This window comes from Musa acuminata, chromosome BXJ1-8, assembly GCF_036884655.1.
Source record: "Musa acuminata AAA Group cultivar baxijiao chromosome BXJ1-8, Cavendish_Baxijiao_AAA, whole genome shotgun sequence".
Taxonomy (NCBI): domain Eukaryota; kingdom Viridiplantae; phylum Streptophyta; class Magnoliopsida; order Zingiberales; family Musaceae; genus Musa; species Musa acuminata.
In genome coordinates this window covers 47,239,751-47,263,087 of record NC_088334.1, presented here as the reverse complement: position 1 = coordinate 47,263,087, position 23,337 = coordinate 47,239,751, and the positions used below count along the sequence as shown (strand labels likewise).

Here is a 23,337-nt window from a genome sequence, read left to right as displayed (position 1 = left end):
TAGATTGATCATCATAAATCATATTTATCCAAGGCAGCTCTTGAGGCATATATTTATGCCATTGATGCATCAATGTGGTTCTGTATCATGATGTTGCTTAGAGAAGGATGACCAACTATCACCATACTGTTGTTGCCCATATGATTCTTCATAATACGATGGTTGTGAATACGATGAGTCTCTTTCTGTATCTATATCATGTATGCTCTGTCGCATTTGTTCATATTCATCCACTGCCTTCCCCTTCCCCTTCTCCTTCCCATTCTATAGGCATATATGTTGGAAAAAGAATAGTGATTCTATTTATTCTGATCTCCTCTTCTCATTTTTTTCACTATTCTTATCTAATTCTTTTCCTCGTATCTTTTGCATACAGAGATATTGAGATATCATCACAATAGGTAGGTGTATATTGTTGATGACAGATATTGATTACATTCATATCCACACGTTTTTTTTTTTGTTTTCCTTGGAAAAAAAATAAAAATTCCCTAACAATAGTGTTTTTCATGTCTTTCTAAGTGGCTTTTTTTTTTTTGTTAGTGTTGATTGTTGAACATATCTTTTAGTACAGAGTTGTTGAAACATTATCATATCCTATAGGCATATTCGTTAGATGATGGATATCAATTTTATAATAGTCATATATATTTGTTGACGACGGTATCGATTACATTCATATCCATAACCTTTTTCCTCATATTTTTTTTAATACAAAGTTGTTGAGACATCAACAATATGGTTGCATAACACATTTGAAATTTGTGTTTAAAGCCTAATAATTTTTTTTCAAATCTCATGTTACATTTAAAATGCTCAAATGATATCTCATAGTAATATTAGCACTTCAACATTTACGAGATGCTAATATAATTTTTAAATTTCACAAGTACCTATGACTTTGTGTAAAATTACAAGATTGCCATGATGATTTAGTGAAAAATCAACCTGACTTATATTTTCTATAAGATTATATTTTAAATATTTATTTTAAAATATTATTGTATATTTATTTATATGATTTTATTTTTATTTATTATATATTTGGGTCATACAATTTTTTTTATAAATTTTATTTATTTAAACAAAAATATATTTATTTCAAAATAAATATTTAAAAATTAGAAGGATAAATTTATCACTAAATATTCAATGGACTTTTTGACCTACAATTTTACCAATGTGTATTTAAAATATAATTTTAAATATAATAGATTCGCAAACACCTAAATCGTCTCATAACAATACATTGACTCACACCCTTTTTTTTTATTCGACTACAGGCTATAAGGATGTTCGTTTATGATGGATAGAGAATACAAATTATATTTTCTTTTCAATTTGTCAGTATATTTTCGAATGGACCAGCAATTACTCTTTGGTTGTATTAATGTGACCAATGGCTGCCTTGACATCGTTGTACATTGTAGTCTCTTTCATCACCCATCCCTCCCCTCGTGGGCTACATCTATCGTAGTTTCTTTTCCGAAAAATCTAATATCATCATCTTCGTGGTTGGAGGAGATTGGCCGCATGCCATGCACCATATATTTTTTATTTTAAAATCCTACTAATTGACTTGGCATCCACATTGAAAACTTATCCATGATACTTTTTTAATAAAAAAAATTCAGTTTCATCCCCCAATTCAAAACTTTTTTTTTTTTTTTATCCATGCGTCGCCCCTCCACCACCTCTTCTTCTCTCCTCCCTTCCCTCCTCTCCTCTCCTTTCAATTTCTTCCTCCCCCTCCTCCCTTTAGTCACAATTGAGTATATACCACAGTTAAGAAATTGCTAGTGTTGGAAAGACTAGGCATAATTGCATCTACAAGACCTTCAACATACAACAAAAGATTAACCTTTTGAATGTTTCTATTGTTGCTTCAATTGCCAACTACATTACCAACAGAGCATAGACGAATGAATGCAACTTCTAAATGTTTGTTGATGCAGCACCCTCGTACTACCTAATAATAGACACTGAGCATTCCCAATAGCAGCCCAGAGCTATTCACCAATAAATACAACTGGAAAAAATAAATTCACAAAAACAAATCAACAAATCAAACACAAATACTAAAATGATAATCTATCATCTACCCTTGGTTCACCAGCCAATTTGGCACGAGTAGAATAACATCATATTTACGAGATGAGTATGCACATCTTGCTGAATGGTTGAGAACTGGAACACTTGGCGACTGAGAATTACTATTCCTTTCTCTGTAGCAAAAAAGCAAAGCCTGAATTCTGACGAATCAGAGGTGGCGGATCAACATCTGCTATCTCTATCTCCGTCATTGACTTGGAAATATCATCCACAGAGAAAGGTATGCTGCATCGACAAATTGATGAAGGATAAATCCAGCTTAGATTTTCCTATTCCTGAACCACCGTCACCTACCCGTGCCCCCAAAATATTAAAAAAAAAACACAGAGAACTTAAACATGTTTATTAAAAAATGACCTGGAATCATCATCCAACAAGAACGAACTGCCAACTGCACTATTTGAATCCTCTGTCATCATAACTCTCATACTTGAAATGACCTAAAAAGTAGGATATAAATGTTTAGATGATAGTCTGACCACATCAATAAACTGAATTCAAAACGTACCTCCGACGATACACTGTGTGTTCCATATTTGTCATCCCAGTACATCGTACTGATTCTGTATAACTGTTGTATGCTAAGAACCTGAAAACAGAATCAGATAACAGTTCAAAATGGGTATGATAACTAAATGACTCCATGTTTTTAACATCATAACAGGTCAAAGTAGTGGCACAAACTGGACATAAATCATTGGTTATCTCCTTCAAGGTCTTCTTCGGCTTTTGATGTATAACCTGGATCAATGAATATATTGTGTGATGTTTCTCAAAAATTAAAAATTAAAAATATTGAACCTTCTTCAATAGCTTTCAACAGCTGTGTTCTTCATAAAAGACAACATACCAAGAAACCAACAGCCTGCCTAATATGCTTCAACTCATCCCAGGCAGAACCTGCATACTGTGTGCAAATGATATTTTAGTTCAATGCCTTGATAAAAGTTGACTGAGATCAAAGGATACCACCTCTTCGGTAGCATCATAGCACCAGTGTTCTAACTCAGTCAATCCTGCTTTGAGATATTCCCCATTGCTAAATGAACAGCACTCGCGCCTCAATAGAAGGCTATATAAAGAGCACAAAAAGGAAATTATTCCTTTCAATAAGAAAGTTCACATGACTACAAAAATAGTGGCATGGAATTCACATTTAAACTTTACGTACCTGTTAAACAGTTGAACATTTATAAATGAAAAGATTTGGGTGAACACCTTGCGGACTAAAAATGGAGGGACCTGAGTGGTGAAAAAAGGATAAGGACCAAAAGTTTTGCCAAACATGTATGAAATTAAAGAGACTGCCACTACAAAACTTACATAATTGGCTTTCAGTATTTTCAAGTAGTTGGTTAAGCTTTTCACAATACTCTGCCAATGCGCGATTCGTGCCTGCTGGGCCATAGTATTTGCTTGAGATCGTGACCCTTTCAATAAGCTTGCACGAGATGTTCTTGGTGCCTGCATGGTTAGCAATATTAACAAAATTTCAAGCACGACTATTTGAAAAGTTTCTTCATACCTGGATACACAAGGCAAGCAGTGAAGATATTTCTTTTTTTAGATTGTCTCTGATCATTCCATAAATTTTCTCGAGAAAAGCAGTAAGCTGCTGCTTGAAAAGCAGAGCAGGATATTTTGCTTCAACTTGACGCAAATCGCTCAATCCACCCATCATGCGGCCATTAAAAGAAAAGAGCCCAGCACTTTGAGGAGAAGATCGAATCCCCTTAAAATGCAGGGAAATTAATAAAAACACATTAAACAACGAAAAACTACAAGGAAACCATAGTGAAAACACTCATCATCTTCTGGGAAAAAGGTTCTGCTGCCTTACTTGAGACATCCTCCCAAACAAAGCTGATGCTCGACGCCTCTGTGACGTCAAACTTGCGGTTCCACTTGCTTTTAGTGTCCGTTGGAGAAGCAACAATAAAGTAGATGAATTGGACAACCAGTAGGATAAGACATCAGTGTTATCCTGGGCCTTTCAGATATGCAAGTTGAAAATTTAGTTAAATAAAAAACTGGCACGGAACTATGAATAAGATCATGTAGCAGTTTCACTAATATGGGTTAGGTAAACATGAAAGATTGTTGAGGCTGCATAGAGTGGTCACAAATCTAACACAAAATTGTAAATGCATTAAATTCCTTATTCACATACGACGAAACACAATAAAGTCCCAGCAACAATTTAAAAAGGTTTTTCATACCTCAATAGCTGAGCCTATTGCTTGGATTATACGGTCAAAAATACTAGTTCTTTCAACTTCGAAGGATCTCCAGTGAAGAAGGCATCTGTAGATGAGACAAGCAGTAATAGGCCTACCATGAGAGAATCCTAGGTCCTTAGAGATGCATTCAATAAGCAAGTCCTGGTTCTCCTGGAAAACAGCATTGTGAAAAAACAGATGGATGTAATCAGCATGATCGAACAAGAAGTTGTGACAAAATTCAATATCAACAAGATGCACAAATATTAAAGCATCTTTACTGAATGGCTTCTATTTAAAAATTAAATAAAATTATACCTGCTGCTTTTCATTGAGTGACTTCTGTGGTTTATCATCATTTTGGAGCTCCTTGGAACTAGGTATACCAGGACTAAGATCCTACAGTTTTCATGTAAGGAGAATCATCCAGGTTAATTTACCTATCTTTTACGGGAATGACATTCGATATCACAGAAACTGAATGCTCATTAGAATTCAATTATTATGCTTACCAAAGCAAGTTTTGATTCACCATTCAGAATATTCCCATTTTCTGTGCTTCTCTGTAACAAAGGCACAATAATATGATAGCATAAGCAAGACATCCATATACACTAAACAAAACAACTGTATAAGCATTAAGGATGAAAGGCACCTGGATGATAGTTGTTTTTGGGCGTGTAGTTAATGCTCTGGTGGTTGGTGAAATGGCAACTGCCTGTTGACGTAGTACTTGATTTTCTGACTCCAAGTTTGATACTTTCTCTTCAAGCCTGTGCTCGGAAAGAAGATACAACTATTACCTCATGTTACTGAAGCAAAACTTCAGGACATATGACTGATAACTGGTTTTAGCTTCTTATAGTATTTATAACATAAGAAGTTTAAAATTCTCATGCATTCCATCTACATTTATCCAAAATGATACCTAAATTGCTGGAGATAAACCCCCCCAAAAAAAAAGATCACTAAATCAGAAACCTTTGAACAGTGTCTTGAAGTTGCTCAGCTCTTGCCGCAGAATCTTCAACTTTCTTGAGTAGTTCATTATTTCTTTCCTGAGCTTCAGCTAATGATTTATTGGCTGCATCAGTTGCCTGCTTTTCTGTTTGCATTAAAGCCTGTCATGATAATAAGAGAATAAAAACAAAATTACTTCATAATTCAGAGTGAACAACAAAGTAATTCATTTAACAGGCATCTAATTTAAACACAGGTAATTTGTAGAACATAACGTACTATAACGGTAAATACAATAGAGGTTCTCATTAATCAGCATACAAATGTCTACAATTCCTGGTTTTCCTGTCTTTTCTCGCTCCTAATGCACATGGTCCTGATTCAGAACCCAGGACACCATATATAGAGAGAGATCTAATGTCTGTATGAGTTTGTTGGTCCTACCTTCAGGTTTTCAATTTCAGCAGTTAATGCATTGATCTTTTCTGTATCTTGAACCAAAACAGGGGTTTCCTTTATGACAGGAGGTGCTTCCTCGATAGCCTTGCGTGCAGCCTCACGTTCCTTGATAACCATGGACTTTGATTCTTCTACCTGCAGTTGCGTCTCATGCAACATCTCTTGTAGTTTAGCAATTTCTTGTGCCTTTGTCTCCTCCAGATCAGTCTGCATATTGTAGTCAAGCAGGTTATCTCGCAACTCATCAACAAGCACAGAATACTAAACAGAAGAATAGATAAAGTGCCAACGTATCGCATGGAGAATTATTTAGAAAGGATTATTACTCTTAGTCGTTTCTCAAGCTGCAAACGCCATGTCAAGTCCTCCACACGCTTTTCAAGCTTGTCTTTCGCTTCTTTTAGGGCTCCTGTTTCCCTAGCAGCCTGCAGAAATTTGAGTTAACAACTAGGTTATGTATAAGCTTCATTTTATTTGGAGAAATTCAGAAATCCAGAGTTAAGAAGAGACCATTCTTAGCTTTCTAAGCTCTTTTCTTGCAAGCCTTTGTCTCCAAGCACACTGATAAGTAAGCGTTGCCTTCTGCAATCTCTTGTAGTAAGAATAATCTCGGTGACAATGCCACCGAGCCTGAAGCAAAGGACAAAATATGTTTAAATCATAGTCCAAATGAGCAATTGGTAGATTAAGAAATTAAAAAACATACATGCCAGCTCATTTATGAAGTGATGTATTATAGATTCTCTTTCAGAACAACATAAAACCATGTAGCTAAAGTTTTAGAAGCTGTTTCCAGCAAAGAGAGAATAAGACACCTGAATACAAATTGAAGCTTTAGTTTGCCTTTTAAATCTAAAGTCATCGCGTGCAGTCATTGCCCTTAAGCCTGTTTGCAAAATAATTGCTGATGATCGAAGTGTTGTATACAATTTCCTTGCAAAATATTGACGCAGATTCTTCTGAATTTTGACTGCTGCTGCTTCACGTCTCATATACTCATAAAGCTTACAGGCCAATCTCCCTGAATTTAACCAAATTGAGAACACAAATGAAGATTTTTTTTACTGATGCACAAGAAAAAAAAATCAAAATCCAAACGATTCAGACTTAATAATTAGATCACAGGACTTCCAAATGAATGATAGCACATCCAATTGAAAGAAAGAACAAGCACAACTTAGTCTTAGGATAACCTTTCTGATGATAAGGAAAAGATGTACCAATCTTATAATATCTCAACCATACCTCTCCATAAAGACTGCAGATGAATAGCTGCTTTCCGTAGTTTAAGGAAATCTTTACGAGCAATATATGTACGGATTTGCCTCTGAATTGTTCTAGCTGCTCTTCCAAGCACCTCCGCTCTTCTAGCATCCAGTTCAGCCATCTGGCCAGCTCTCAGAAACACTTTGCTCTTGCCTAGCTGCCCATGACGGTGATACACAATGTGAGAAAAGACATGCTCAAATAAAAATTCTCAATGAATTTGGGTAGAACAAATTAAAAGATGTAGGTTGATAAGAAAAAGCATTTTCAATGGAGAAAATTTGTTATTCTCTATATTTTTAAGGAGAAAGGGACCCAAAACATCAGTAGCCTTTAGTGTATAACTAAGAGAAGATGTAATGCAGTTCTTTTTCCTCATAGATTCTGCCCATTCTTATAAATGTCTAAAGAGAATTTTCTATGTTACATTCTTTGACATACTCAGCTTACTAAGTTAATCCAAAAGCTGTCCCAGTAGAGTAGTAATTGAACATCATAAAAAAGAAAACAAAAAAATCTGGTAACAATGGTCTTACCTGGTAACCTTTCAATCCGATTTTGTCCAGAATCTTTTGGCAAGCAATCTTGTCATCAGAGCTATCCAGATTTACAAAGATCAAAAGCAGGTGCGTTAAAATATTAAGCTCATATACATACAACACCACGTAATTTAGAGATAATTCAAAATTCATTTTTCAGATTTACAGAGGCTTACTTTCCTTCCAAAACATCTGGGGCAAGAAGACCAAATCGAAGCAGAAATTCATAAAATGTTCTTCGAGTCGGATATCCAGCACAGCTGATCCGGATTGCTTCAAGAACACCCTAGATGTGTGAAGAAGCCAAAGCAAAATGGTAAAAGATTATGTGATGATTGAAAATAATATCAAAAAGAATTACAAGTAAATTGTAGTAAGATGGGACTTACTCCACATCGCAACTGTTGGATAACATTGAAGTTCTCAAAAATAGCAGGTTTGAGGACATTATTTGGCTTCACACATCTGATGTAATGAGGTTGAGTTGAGTTCAAGGTTTCCATCAGTGATTGAAGTTGTAGCTGAGATTTTGTAAGATCACAAGTCAAAAAGAGAAGTGTATTTGTAACTAATTAACTAAGAAAATCAACTTAAAAGTCATTGTACACATCTTTCTTGTAGACACTGAAGCACAAAATTTTTAAAAAAATGCAAGTTTATGTATGTCTACACTTCATAGATGCCCTCCCATGGATAAAAGCACAAGGTTGATGATCCTATTAGAAAATCTCACCTATTATTCAATCAGTATAAAAAATTTCCATCTATAAATGCAAAAAAAAAAATCAATGGACACCAGAAATATTAAGTTAACCCATGTGTAGTTATGTGCCATGCAGTTTCTACTTGATGACAGTTGTGCAAATCATGGAATCACAGGGTGACATTCACTCGTAAATATTACCTCTGCACAAGGATTCACTACTAAAGAAGAGTAAGCAGGTCATTTCACACATGAGTTTAAGAAAACAATTACTAGAAAAATAATATTATTTGTAACATACAGAAAATAATATACGAACAGAAAAAAATATATTACTTTAAAGCGGGCTCCGATGGAAGAGAATTTGGAAGATTTTGATGTCTCTTCAGGAAGTGGTGGAAATAAACCCGAAACAAATGGGCACTTGGAAGCATTCAATAATTCCTGATGTTCTGCCACAACATAATCTTTGTTTTTGTCCAAGAAGTAGTCAGCTTGATATGTTACCTAAGTGGATAGTATAGATAATAGATATATTAATCCAATCAAAGGAAGATTCAATAAAAGTACTTCAGCATATTCAAAAAATGAATACTTACCTCTCCAGCATAATGGCCAATTGTAAAGTTTGTTCGAGAAAGTTTTGGTTTTATAAACCTCTTGTTGTTTTTGAATGTCTGATACAATTTTTGAGCAAATGTCTCATGTGTTGACTTGGGAAACATGCTGAATCAAGCAAGAAATGTAGGATAAATCAAAAGTTACTTTAGAATATATGCATATCAGCATATGGACATATAAGAATCCTAATGTTACTTGATAGAATTTCCTTCCAAGTAGAAAAATGGTTTTGTACCAAAACAAGGGAAGCAATCAACACATACCAGGCTTCATCAAGAAGCGCAATTATTCCTCCAGGTTTCTGAAATAAAATATTTGTCGTCATAATGGCAAATAAGTTGGTAGCCAAAAGCAAATTTGTTTTAAAAAATTGAAAGCAAACTCAGGGTCATATATATTGTGCCTTCCAGCTTTACATACAGCTAATTCTACAATTCCACATATAAGAAAAGACTTAAGACAAATAACATCAAGTAGTTGAGTTCAATATGCATCTGAACTGACATGCTAAAGTCTGGGCATTAAATGTTGCAAATGCACTCATTGGATTGACTGTCATCAAAAGAATGCCACACATTCACATTGGCATTATATCGAATGGCATATTGTTGAAAGTACATTAAGACTCTTGGATTGACTGTCATCAAAAGAGCTCAGTGGCAGGGAAAAATATCCAATAGAGCTGAAATCAATTAGTGTTGGATCAACCTCCTATTCCTCAATGGAATAAACCAGTACATGAGCGGTTAAAAAGAACATTTATCTTTTCTATGCTTTCTAGAGCAAATAATACAACCACAAAAAGGATTCACAGCTGAAAGGATGTTTTCATCCATCCATGAAATTTATGTGTATCCTACTGTTCCCCACCAAACACTATTATGATATTATCAATCTTATACAGTTTCATGGTTAACAAAGATGAAACGCTTGGGCTTAAAAACTAAATTGATTTTCTAATACAGATATGTTCTTCGAGGTTACCAAACTCATTCTTGACCCATATGTTCTCTAGACATTGTCCTATCAAATTTACCCATTAAAAAAAGTATAGTTGTTGTAAATGCATAAATAATGAATCTGATCAAGATGCTACCAAACAAAATCACCAATTTCTGCAAAAAATCACAAATCAAAAGAAATTTATGACAAAAAATGATAAACCTTCTCAATCAAATCCAGAACATCTTGGTTATCAACAAATTCTATGTAGCTCCAGTTAATCTCCTCTTTGGTATACTCCTCTTGCTCCATCTTGAAGACATGCTGGACATGGCATCATGTGTTAAAATTGAACCTATAATTAACTCAATCTACAAATTTATGTAAAAAGCTTTAGGAAAACCTGATTGAAATGTTGCTGCAGCTTTTCATTTGTATAATTGATACAGAGCTGTTCAAAACTGTTTTGAGCACAAGACAAAAGATAAGAATCACCAATTATCATGTTTAACCATCCGTAATCCCTGAAAGCAAAACTGTGATTGCATTTTCCTATTGATGGATTACCTATTACATTTGAAACTTTCAAAACCATATATATCAAGAACTCCGATCAGTGACTTTGAATTTGGATCCTGCCCAATTGATACATTTATTTTGTCTACAAGCCTGTATAGAGTGTGACCAATCAAATGATTAATTGCACTATCATAAAGGATCAGTGCCAGGATTTTCACAACAAGACATAGCTCTTACCAATCAAATAGTCGGGAATAGACGGTTTTTGCTAAACCATCCCTGCTGACAATTGCGGAAGCAGGATCAAGAGTTCTTGTAATAACTTCTTCAGGGGTCACCATGACACGTTTTATCAATGCATTCTCTAAACCCTTGACATCACACCTGACATAAACATTATTTCATGCCATGTTGGTAAAAGAATAGTTTTTCACAGAACAGAAACAGATAACTTGGGCATACATCAGAAGTTCGGCTGCCATGTTAAGATGAAATCTTGACTTCTCATCTTTGATAACAGATGAATCTATTTCTGGCCCTTTAGCAAAATCAATATTTCCAATATGAAGTATGGCAGCTACAACCCTGAATATTGCCTCCTGAATATAAACAATACAATCGAATAACAATGTTCAGAATTAAAGAACCAACTTACTTTAGAATAAACTAAAGAAGCATACCTGTTCTTGCTCACTGATCCCAACTATATCCATGGCCCTTCTGGTAGATAGATATTCTTGAGCTTCATCAACCCCATCTAATTTGAAGCATTTGGATTGGTTAAGATAATGAAATGATTGTGGACTCCCCAACTTATACTTCTCGATCTCCTGCCACATAGGTAAACATTTTATAATGTCCATTCCAATATTTAACATAACCCATTTAAAAACAATGGCAGGGCATACATACCACATGAGGTGCAGCACAGAGAAGGTAAAAACAATGATAGTTTCTCTCAGGATCATTAATTTGGCAGACACGAGATCTTTCAAGTAAGTATGTTCTGATAGCAGCACCTGATATCCTTCCGTTATTGTCAAATTGGATCTCAACAAATTTACCAAACCGACTAAATCGATATTGGATGAACAAAAACAAGAAAGACAAATTAGATATTTGAACATAGCAAATATGGTACCAAAATGATGTGAAACATATTATTCACAGCTGATCAAGCATTTGTCTCAATTTTCGACAGATGCACCAAAGTTACTGTTAATATGGTACCAAAATAATGTGAAACATATTATTCACAGCTGATTAAACATTTGTCTCAATTTTCAACAGATGCATCAAAATGACTGTTGATCGAACGCCACATTACTAATGCTTGACATGAAAAGAAAATACTTGTCCAAAAAGGAAAGAATACTAAAATAGTGTTACCTTGAGTTATTGTTTCGAACAGTTTTGGCATTGCCAAAAGCTTCAAGAACTGGATTGGACTGAGAGAATGATGATAGATATCAGTCCAAACTACACCTATCTATGTAGTTTGCTATGAGTAAAATAAGAAGTAAATGTTAAAAATCAAACACTGAAAAACAAGTTTATCATATCTTACTTCCAAAACTTGTTGTTCGACGGTCCTTCCTTCTATTCCAGATCGTCCACCCAAGTATGCCAGATATCGCATAAGCATCTTAGTTGTTTCAGTCTTACCAGCACCACTTTCTCCACTAACCAAGATGGAGTTTCTTTTCCCTTCATTAATCATAGCCCTGTTTACATATAGAAATAAACCCATGTAAAAGAAGATACTCTCTTTATTATGTTGTGAATACAATTAATATCACCTGTAAGCAACATCTGCAACTGCAAAAACATGAGGACTTAGCTCCCCAAAAGCTGCCCCTTGATATTGCTCCATCATGTGGGTATCGTAGAGATGAGGTAATCTTTGAAATGGGTTCACGGCGATCAGGATATTTCCAGTGTATGTCTGACAAAGCCAAAGAATTACGGAGTTAGAGAGTATAGACAACTTTTATTAGTCAATAGCATTCAATATAAAAACAGTGAATATTATGAGCAGCTCACGTATATTTCATTAAGTTCATAACGTGTCGCAAGATTCTGCAATACTCCAGGTTCGTGCAAGTATGATAATTTTGTCATATCATCCACTCCAGCAGGTGGAGCTTCTGTATCCTTGGGAAACACTTTAGATATGTTTGCCACAACCTGCATGTGAAGAAAGATAATCACAATTCAGTGAATATTTAAGTGCCAATAGTAAAAGAACAACTAACTGAAGAACTACTTAGATTAGTAATACTGCCAAAACAACCAAACGTAGAAGTTTGAAATCAAGGAACTAATAAGATGTATAGGTTTGGATCCACATAAATATTATTTCCAACTTTGATAGCATGCATTGAGCTCATCTTACCATCTAAAATTATAAATCTCTAATCATACCAGTAATGGCATACCATGCTGTCATGATACTGACCTGGAGCCTCTTATTGTGCTGACACTTACTTTTTTCATTGTGCACATAGGCATATACCACATGTGTTGGCATGTAACTTAGCAGCATGCCAATACAAGGAAGCTCTTGTAGAAGGGAAATCACCTCATTACTTCTGATTCTTTAAAAAATACAATGACAATGAGGCCAAAGTATGTTAATCACCTCATTACTTCCTCTGGCTTTACAGTGTCCAAGAAACAAACCCTAAATCAGATGACTAATTTCTAGAAACCATGGGAGTAACAGTATACTGCTTGTTGATATCAGAAAAGAGTAAAATAAATTTTAATGGCATGCAAAGGAGTGTTATTATTTTGTGGAAGTAGTTTATGTCCAAGTAGAGAACTCTGTCCAGGTAGAGAACTACAGATGGTTCAATATATTGGCATTTGAGTATAATTATTTTCTGGAAATATATATGTCCAAGTACAGAATTAGAGATGGTTCTTGAGCTTATTAGACTGTCTGCAAAAAAAGATAGAGCAGCAATGGGCAATGGGCAATGGGCAATGAGAATTCATTTTTAGTACTGTGGTATAGAACGCACAGAAGCCATGGAAAAATCAAGTTCATGATTACAGCAGCACTATGTTATTTGATGAGAAGGCAATATAAAAACTCTTATCAAGGTACAAAAGTTATTGTTTTAGTAAGTAGAAATGTGTTATCTAAGAAGCACTACTAATAGGAGCTTCTTAAAAAAAATTTAAGTCCACAAATCTTTCCTAGCTGACCATTATCTGCATTCTGCACTATATAAAAGTCGGATCATTTTATTTTTATGGTTGTGATTTAGCTTAAACAACAAAATACAATTAGGTAATCAGCCACAAATCAGTTAAAATCAACCAAAAACTGAATCTGGATGATGAAGGGGAGATACTAGATAGGCCAATGTATGTAAAATCCATTACCATCTTCCTGTGGAGCTGGATATGTTTACATTATTGCAAGATCCTGGACTCGAAAATTTTACATCTATTAACTAAAGAAAATTTGTTATCTGATTTCTATTTCCTACGTAGTAATTTTTTTCTCATTTCTCATTTTCATTTTTTGCATTTGCTTTAAAGTTAATTAAATAAACATGATTGATAGATTTGAATTGATTTCTTTTTTGTTTATTTTCATGTTTTCTTTTATTTCTATAGTTTTCACATCTATATCGACCTAAAACCCAATTCAAACACATCCATTATATATATCCAATACATATCTTTATGAATCTAAATTTATATGGTTACTAAAAGATTTTTGTGAGGTATTTGCATCTGTTGGTTAAAAATAGATAAGGATGTGGTTGTTCCAACATCAAATCCATTTTCACACCTTCCAATTCATCTCCACTCTTCTCAACTGCCACCAGCTGACAAAACTAGCTTCAGTGCATACCTACCGATCTAGGCCCATCCTGGCAAATCCAATTGATTGATCTGATTTAGTTGACTAAACAGAGTTGACATGACTATAACTCTAAATTCTACTGTTGCAACTAAATTCCTCAAACCTTGATTCAAGTTAATTACGATTCTCCCACTTTTCTATTAAACTGAAATTACTTCCTCATATGCAAGACAGGTTATCACTACCATCTTCTTTATTCTCTCCAGTTTCCCTAGAGGTTGTTGTCCATCCAACCCCTACCTTGTTACCCACGCAAATCAAATAACTATATCACCAATTACTAATTCACCTAGGCCAACATAGACACACACACACACACACACACACACACACACACACACACACACACACACACACACGTAAACACAACAAAAAGGAAAATAATCTAATAAATAATATAACCCAGAAATGTTATAAAAAAGGATAGTTATTTACAAAGTAACAATGTAATAAAAGACATGTTTAAGTCTTGCAGCAGGACAAATTACTAGAATGTATTACTTAGGTTATAAAAATGAATAGATGGGCTAATATCATATTCTTCATTAAAAATTAAGAAATTTGAAAAGAACTGACACAAGTTAGATAGGCACTCCATAGGTGTCAAAGGCTAGTCAAAGTTTACATTGACACAAACAATGACAATATTGATGACAAGGATGTTCATGAGAATAAAATTAACCGAAAAATACTTTGCACACATACCGTTTTCCCATTAGTTGTGTGCACATGAACCTCATTACCATTAATCTTAAAAACCTCTCCATCAATCCAAGCCAGAACCGGATCTTCAACCCAGACATGAGATCCCACAATGATGTTATCTAGACTTGCCTGCATATGCATTATCGGTCAGACATATAAGTCAAAGGCATGTACAGATTCAGCATCATGTGGCATGAAAACATGAAATTCAGTAACCAGAGAACATATATCTTTTCTAATTAATCATATTGCATGATACCATATTTCTTCCAATTCTGAATAACAAATATGTAAATTATATATCAAACAAAAGAATCTGAGGTCATTAATTCTTAAAAATCTTAAGTATTTACATCTGAAATTTATAGAAAAAATGCTAGAAGTTAGTAAAGATCTTATAAAATATTTGCTTCCTTTGACTGTACTGAAAAGGTGGTCCAGGCAACCACATATAGAGCCAATGGTACTTAGCCAATAAGTGGAGGACTGTGGATGCAGCTTAACCCATTATTAGTTTACAACCTATTAAAGACTACTAGAATGCACCACCTTAGCTAGAGGCAACATGGGCAGGTCCCCGTGGTCAGGCAGAACTATTGAGTTAGTGTAGCAGAAGTTGGAAAAACAATCATCTAAAATTAGGCATGTTGGTGGGAGATTAGGTCACATAACCACACATCAATTAGAGCATCTTGGGAGAAAAATGACAGAAAAAGACTGTTGAGAATGTCAGCAGCTAGTAGATGACAATTCCTGCGGGCAGAAAGGCCAGTGGTGAAAATCTAGAGGCAGAAGACAGCAACTCAACTAAGTTATTCTTCTCTTGTGCAGAATAGACCAACTAACTGCATATCTATCTGAATAGCTTGCAAGAAAAGAAAGCGAAGGCAAAACCTGCACAGAATATCTGCAGCTAGTGCGTGATGAATCCTATGAACTGAAAGGGCAATCATGGAGATCAAGAAGCAGAAGGCAGCAACTCAACCATTTTTTATTTTCAGTTATCTTAACTTATTACTTCCTTAACCCACCTCTTGGTTTGCATCGTACTGCAAATCTTAGGATCATTCTGAATAAAATATCATAAAAGTTCTTCACCATTCTCTTGCATTTTATACAATTTATTAAAATAACAACATGCTCCCATGTAATTTATATGCTGAAAATTTTCAAGAAGTGTCTTTTGCTTTAGAATTCATTTGTTCATTCGAGTATTTCTAGGCCCACTGAACAAATCTTTTTTTATCATCAAGTACAGAAATCAAATCACTTTAATCCCTATCCTGTTGACATCTTGAGGTAAAAATATATACAGTTAATCCTTGAATTTATCTCCTTGAATTCTGATATCCTTGAATCTATCTCCCTTTTGTGAGAGAAATTAAAAGAGAGACAAGCCAATATCACTATGGCATGTTTCATAATGCACCAGTTAAGCCCATAATTTAGTGGCATAATGGATCAAATGCCACTATAAGCAAACTCGCTCTCTCTTCATTTGTCAAGAACCCTCAAACTTTTTGTCAGGGCATATTGAATCTGATAAAAAGTTGCAATTGATGAACGTACTTCAACACGATCCAACATACCTACCTCATATCTGTGTCTCTAAGCTGGTAAAAAAGACCTGGTGAACCTAATGACGAAGAACATTACTCTTCCCTTTATAAGCAATTCAGCAGCAATTTGTCCCAACAATCTCGATTTCCAAACCAACCTCCTCCATGCATTTCTCTAGTGGTTACCGATTGCTGCAATAGTTGTATCCTTAGCTTCGTCAGTTTTAGGCATTATTATCATTGTATCGTGATCGATATTTTCCTAACTTAAGACCAATTCATTCGACGGGTATAACCAGCGAATTCCACATCGAGACACGTTATCTAATATGCTTATATCATCTAAGACTACAGGTGGACCAAATCATCCTCTGATGAGCCGTTACACTGCAAGCATAAGCCCTAGAATCACGGAGGCCCGTTATTCCTGGGAGGAGTACACAAGAAACTGAACCCGAGAGAAGGTATCCTCGGTCCTAAATAAATTTGACGTATCCAGAAGAAGGAAACAAAGACATAGAAGATCAGAAAAGAAATTAGACTTCGAGAAAACATAAAGAGTGGACGGCGACTCCGTACCATGGATCATCGGCGCGGGATCGAGCGATTCAGATCGGAATCTCCTCCTCCTCGAGAGACGACCGATGAGATCGGAGGCGATGGAGGACGGGGAAGGAGGAAACCCCGATAGCACTCGGAGGATTCGGAGGCGATCGCTTTCCCTCTTGCCCCCTCACCTCTTCTTCTTCTTCTTCTTCTTCTTCTTTATCTCGCTCGCTATGTTCGTCCGGGAGAAGCAGAGGCGTCGTGGTGTGCACACCAACAAAAACAGGTAGAGCCTACAACAAAAACTCGAGCGATGCGACCATTGCTTCCCTTGTAACAGCGAAAAGAAATAAAATAAAAGACCGCCACGGTAATTAAATTCGCTCACTCGTTTGTTGTTTTTTCTTCTTTTCCTTTTTGTTGTTGCCGTTCGTTTCCATTTCCTAAAAAACAGAAGCAAATGTCGGAAACGTGCTCGGATCAGTCGGCGCCCGGACATGCACATTACCTCGAATGACTGTTTTGCCCTTCCATGACCCACGCCTTCCTTTGCTGCCATCTGCCGTCGTGTCTCCCGTTTCATCCCATTCAGTTGTTCTCGAGTAAATGGAACCCATTGGCGTCGCTTTTCCTACCCCTTCATTTCTTACCCGCGGCCGCCAAGTTTCCAATTATCTGTCCGCGAACGCATGTGGGCCCGTGGCTGCCTTCGTTGACAAAGCAGGTAGATTCACGAGTGCTTAAATAGTTACCGGACGAATACATAGCTGAACGTGTTCTTTAGGGTCACAAGCAGCCACCGAGTGTTCCGCTGGCTTTGCTCCACCCACCCATGCAGGTAGAATCTTTAGGCTATGATTTTAAAAAAAATACATCTATATTTTGAGTATTTTTCAAAATTACTTTTTTATTTTTTTCCCCAAATAATATTCCTAATTTAAAATACCTAAAATATATTTCAATAGTTTTTTTTGTCATTTTTTATTTTTTTTATCGATTTCTAATTATTATAGTATTTTTATTTGACTCATTTATTATTTTGTAATAATTTTTTTTATTAATGTACTGAAAACACTATAAATATTATTGAAGAACACCGTAAGTGACATTATGAGTCTATTTAAATTATTTATAGTGTTTTCAAACATGTTTTCTAATATTTCTTTTAAAATTAAAAGATAGTTTAGCTATTTTTTAAATTAGGAATACTATTAAAAAAATAAAATGACAAGTACCAATTGAAAAATATTTAAAAATATAAATATTTTATAAGAAAATCATCCTAAATCTATATATGAACAAGTTGGATTTGTATGGAAGGAAGAAAGGATAAGAGAATAGCCGTTAATGACATTTAATCTATCCTCCCCTCCCCCGAGTTCCAAAATCTAAATCTACGTTAACTTATTAGCATTTTGGAGCTCCTCACACTCGATTCCTCGAGAGACTTTGAAGGAGGAAGTAGATGAAGGTTTTAAGTACTCCCTTTACTTGTTTTTCGTTTATTTATTTCATATGCTGAGAAACGACTATTTGTTTTCGTGGATATTTAATTAGCGCAAGCAAAAAATAAAATTAATTAAACAGAATTTTTAATTCAAAATTTAGTCGTAATTATCATTTTGTGTTGGTCACACAACATCACTACCATTCGAGGAATATTGAGGATGATACATCATCAATCCATCAATATTATGATTATGTGATTAATAATTTTAAAATTTTAAATTATTAAGAAATAATCTAATTTATGTTAATCTTCTATAAGACCTCGTTTTATTCCAACCAAAAAAAGATACCAAAGAAGGTCGATCTAGCCAAATGTTAGGTGTGATCACTTATTAGTGTCTTGGATTTTAACATTGGAACAAAGGATTGGTGGCACCAAACGATACCGATATGAATTTAGTTGTTAAATATAGTTGTCTACTTTCTACTATTATCATATTATTTTTGTCCTCATTTTTATCATTAATCTATAGCTGGCATCATTTTTATTTTTAGGTTTACTTTTTTATTTTTTGTTCGATCAGGATTGTCTTAAAATTTTTAATATTGATGGTGATGATTATAATCATAGAAGGTGGAAATATTTATGGTTTGAATCAAAGAGTACACGATGACCAAAAAAGGAGACTTGTCTATAGTAATCACAAAAGCTATAATTTTTAGCAAGGTGAAAATCTATTACATATATATATTGATAGTCCATTTATGGTTTCATTGATCTAATGTGTTTGTTGAACTAATCATAGCCGGTTTTATGTTCCAGGAATTTCGACAATATGTCATTCTTTTGCTATCGAGCTTAGCATCTTGAAGACTCACTTTAACACAAACAAAGAAGAGATATTAAAGGTTGACGGGCAACCTTTCAACATTTGATTTGTTTTGTTGCTCTATCTCTATGAGCTCAAAATGAAATAAAAAAATAAGAGGGACTATTTGTAATAAGATAGAGAGATAGAAATAACGATGTTTCTTGTTATTCTTCTTGGAGTTATTGCTGTACCTGTCAAGGATATCAATCTTAGATCGATGCAAAGAATGGTTTACGAGCCAGAGGCTTCGTGAGTAGGGTAAGAGCAGATCACTGTTGCTATTATTGCTGTTGTTGCGGTTGCAACGACGATGACTACATTAGAGGAGAAAGTTATAGAAAAAGCTATAGTAATGCTGTAGCAGAGGAATAAGCTTCAGTAGAGAGGAGGAAGTTGCAGTGATGTTGCAGCGATGCTATAGAGGAGGAAGTTACAGTAGAAGTGCAACAGAGGAGAAAGCTACAATTGAAGTACAACAGAGGAAGAAGCTGCAACAGAAGAGAAGCTGTAATGATGCTACAATAGAGAAGAAAGCTACAACAAAGGAGGAAACGTGGGGCAGTGCTGGTGAGCGTAGCATTAGAGACGCCACAGCGGAAGGGAACGGACGTTGGTGTAGAGTGACAGTGGAGAAGACAGTTGTCGTTCGTCGAGAAGGAAAGATTTATCGCACTAATGGCACGACGGAAAAGCAGTAGTAGAAAGCTTTTTCTTTTACCGTCGAAGATAGAGAAGCAACAGATAAGTTGACAGCGAGAAGAGAGCTTGCTCTAGGCAAGTGGCTCTGATATCATGATGAAAATAATAGAAGATAAGAATAATTATTGAAGAAGCTTTATTGAAGTAACTTTAGCTTGAATACATTAACATGTCTCTCTCCTATTTATCCACAGATTGGAAAAATCTTATCTTCTATCACTAAAAAAGTATTTTTTACGAAAAAAATAGAATGTTTAAATCCCTAATCTAATAAATAGCCAGCGAAAGAGGAGATAACTTGCTTCTTTGATGCATAAGAGCTTGCTATACGAAGGCAACTGCAACCAGTCTGGTGAAGGAATCATGATAGATGAGGACCGTCGATAAATCACATAATATAAGTAGATGCTGCTTCATGACATATATCATCGGAGTCTAGGATTGTTGTAGTAGCAAAATAAACACACCATGAGAAAATAATAATTAGCATCTTCTAGCATTGAAGTTAAGTCAACACAGTTTTATCGTTGCCTTGGTGATAGAGACTCGTGAGTCATGCAATATCATTAAAAACTCATGGTGCATCCCAATGTGTCACAAGGAGAGGCATGGCGATGAGGTAATAATGATGCCGCTTCAAGGGAACTGAGCTGGGCACATGTGGACACCTAATTGAGGCCACACGTTCTTCCCTAATCATGTTATCAAATGACATATCCATCTTATACATGTATATGTATATGTATTTTCCTTTCGTCATCTACACTGCAGCAGCAGCAGCAACCATACGAAGCGACTCGTGTGCCTCCCCACTCGATGATGGTGTGTCGTGTCTGGCTACAAACACCAGTCTAAAGACGCGCGCGCTGGTCAACTAAAACAGATGACCAGCACGCAGCAGCAGCTTATCTCCGTGGCACAATCCATGTCATCGACCCGGGAAGCGTGGCCAACGTCGATCGACCGTGATCTATCCACGTGGTTGACGGGACAACCGACCAGGACGTACTGGAATATCGTTTGACCACGGAAGCACGCTTCCTGCGTTCGACTTGAATTCTTGTATGTACGAGCGGTGTCGTGAGAGCAAGTCGTCGGCGGGCGTTTCGTTTGTGGTAATTCCAGCAAGTCACGCCAGCGTTCCGGGATGGATATGCCGGTCGTATAAAGTAGAGGCTGGCAGAGCAGGAGGAGGACGATTACAAAAGGTCACCGACGGATACAGTAACCCGACTGGAACACGGAATACGTTACGAGGGAACTGCCCCTTCCTCTCACCTCTTCCCGATTGCGCTGGGACGGATGCCGTGTTCCTCAGGATGGTGGACATGAAAGAAAGATGCAGTCGTTTAGACTAGTCGCTGGAGTTGTGGTTGGACATCCTTGTCCGCTGCGAATGGACGATGGGTGGATTCAGTCAAGGCGATTGTGGATGGAGTTGCTATCCAACAACAGTGGCTACATCCTGGAACTCTACGTATTTTTCTTTCTCCAGTAAAATGATGGCGATACCAATTATTCTGAGATATTTAACCTGTGCGACATAACGTCTACTTGCCGCCATCGAATCGAATGAGCTGCTTGGAATCATACTGTTTGCACACGTATCTCGGGAGAGCTGTTTGCCTACCCTTCATGATGCATGCAGGACTGGGGGTACCACAACTTTGTCCTTGGAAACCACTGTCAAATCAGAACCGCATGCGCATCGACTGGACAATAATGGGCTTGATTGGTTTCCTGTGTACCTCGCAGGAACTTGTTTCGTCCGTCGTGCAAGTCGTCGATCGGCCAAGTCTACAACTCCCTGTTCTTCTGCGTCATGGGGGCCGGAAATATCACTTCTCAAAAGCTTTCATAGTGAAAACAAAAAGCATCGCCTTTTGGCTCCATTGGTTTGATGCCAAAGGCCTAAAGGAGGGAGGAACCGATGCCGGAATACGATTGGACTTCAATATTCTCTTGACCAGTCTGCGCCTTGACCTGTATTCCACGCAGACTGCTCGCAACCAGTGGATTGACTCACAAGTCAACCAAGTCTTTGCCCCCAAGCCAAGGAAGGTCCCCAAGAAAAGGCCGACGGACTTGGCGCAAGAAGGATCGCTCGGGCTTCGCTGAATGAAGTTTCCGCCGGTCGAGGTTAAGTTTATGCTCTCACTGCTCATCATGTTTTCCTCTTCCTCTTCGATGCCGTCCAATTCTTCTGAGAACGCTCTGCCAGAAGAAGGGGTGTTTGAGGTCGACGACTATCTCACCTTCGCCGATGACGGACACGAAGAGGCCTCTTTGAGCCATCCATCCGTTCACCGGTATCCTCTTGTGCAGGCCGCCGACTGCGCCGCCAACAAAACCAAGATCACAGATTGCAACAAGCAAGTGTTTAGTCCAAGTCTTTACACTAGTTGGCTTGAGCCTCGATTCATGGATGTTTAACGATATTTACTTTACCATGTTTTTGGTATTTCATATGTGATCGATCATGCAGAAGCAAGGATTACGGAAAGAGATCTTCGAAGAGGAGCAGCAGTTTTAAAGTGGCATTCAAAACAAAATCAGAGCTTGAGATATTAGATGATGGATACAAGTGGAGGAAGTATGGGAAAAAAGCAGTAAAAAGCAGCCCAAATCCCAGGTGAAACTCTTGATCTTAGGTATAATATGGCATGTCAATACACAAAAACAAGAACCATACTCTCATCAGCCTTTAAGATGCACTTATCTCTAGAGGTCAAACCTCTTAAGCAAGTGCAAATCTATTCAATTTCAACCTATACGAACAGAGTTCGTTCCACATCCACAAGGATTTGAATGAAAGGACCTTTCATTTTTTATTAGATTGGTGAAGTGCTCGTCTTTCGAAGGTTGCGCGCATACATTACTTTCGAAAGAGCACTTACATGTTGATTGTGCTGCTTGGTTTGCGAAGACAAACTAATAAAGTGGATTGCAGGAACTACTATCGCTGCTCAAGCGAAGGATGCCAAGTCAAGAAGAAAGTAGAGAGACACCGAGACGACTCAAGCTTTGTGATAACCACCTATGAGGGTACCCATAACCATCATGCCCCCTACCCAGCAGTAACACAGCATCGAGCTGTCGAAACACCTAATTCCCATGACTTCTCCTGCTGAACTGCATTCAGGATGACACTCAAAGAAGTGTTAGGACAAGTCACTGCTGGCATAGGTAACTCCGAGTTAAAGAATTGTATTTCCATTGTCAGGACCCTAAAATCTTGGTCGACTAGTGTTCTTGTAAATAAAGTTCTATATTTATCATCAGAA

The 23,337-nt window shown here is 36.5% G+C and overlaps 1 protein-coding gene and 1 non-coding gene across 2 annotated transcripts; one reads left to right on the top strand and one right to left on the bottom strand.

Annotated features, from left to right (window-relative positions):
• Window positions 1-1,844: 1,844 nt before the first annotated feature.
• Window positions 1,845-15,069, bottom strand: LOC135588318 (myosin-17-like). The gene is made up of 38 exons (XM_065080396.1): window positions 14,929-15,069; window positions 12,384-12,527; window positions 12,140-12,285; window positions 11,908-12,064; window positions 11,730-11,788; window positions 11,253-11,412; window positions 11,021-11,170; window positions 10,803-10,939; window positions 10,578-10,724; window positions 10,389-10,490; window positions 10,225-10,282; window positions 10,044-10,145; window positions 9,143-9,180; window positions 8,858-8,984; window positions 8,595-8,765; window positions 7,945-8,076; window positions 7,732-7,841; window positions 7,553-7,613; window positions 6,996-7,173; window positions 6,566-6,771; window positions 6,261-6,380; window positions 6,077-6,175; window positions 5,736-5,957; window positions 5,313-5,452; window positions 4,987-5,104; window positions 4,844-4,894; window positions 4,650-4,730; window positions 4,332-4,502; window positions 3,953-4,102; window positions 3,638-3,844; window positions 3,436-3,576; window positions 3,284-3,354; window positions 3,085-3,184; window positions 2,963-3,019; window positions 2,797-2,853; window positions 2,621-2,701; window positions 2,470-2,552; window positions 1,845-2,337 (listed from the first exon to the last, which is right to left on the bottom strand). The coding sequence occupies exons 1-38, from the start codon at window positions 15,067-15,069 to the stop codon at window positions 2,214-2,216; spliced, it is 4,599 nt and encodes a 1,532-aa protein (XP_064936468.1). The 3' UTR covers window positions 1,845-2,213.
• A 6,861-nt stretch (window positions 15,070-21,930) lies between these two features.
• LOC103996205 (uncharacterized) lies at window positions 21,931-23,337 on the top strand. The gene is made up of 3 exons (XR_010476639.1): window positions 21,931-22,425; window positions 22,539-22,685; window positions 23,004-23,337. It is a non-coding gene; the product is annotated as an uncharacterized LOC103996205 (transcript).

What these genes read in the sequence shown, in the direction of transcription:
- LOC135588318 (XM_065080396.1), bottom strand. Translation starts at nt 15,069, where the DNA reads ATGCATATGCAGGCAAGTCTAGATAACATCATTGTGGGATCTCATGTC. An exon ending in GGATCAGTGAGCAAGAACAG is followed by an intron (nt 10,940 to 11,020) that starts GTATGCTTCTTT and finishes GTTTATATTCAG; the next exon opens with GAGGCAATATTCAGGGTTGT. An exon ending in TTGTTGGATGATGATTCCAG is followed by an intron (nt 2,338 to 2,469) that starts GTCATTTTTTAA and finishes TTGTCGATGCAG; the next exon opens with CATACCTTTCTCTGTGGATG.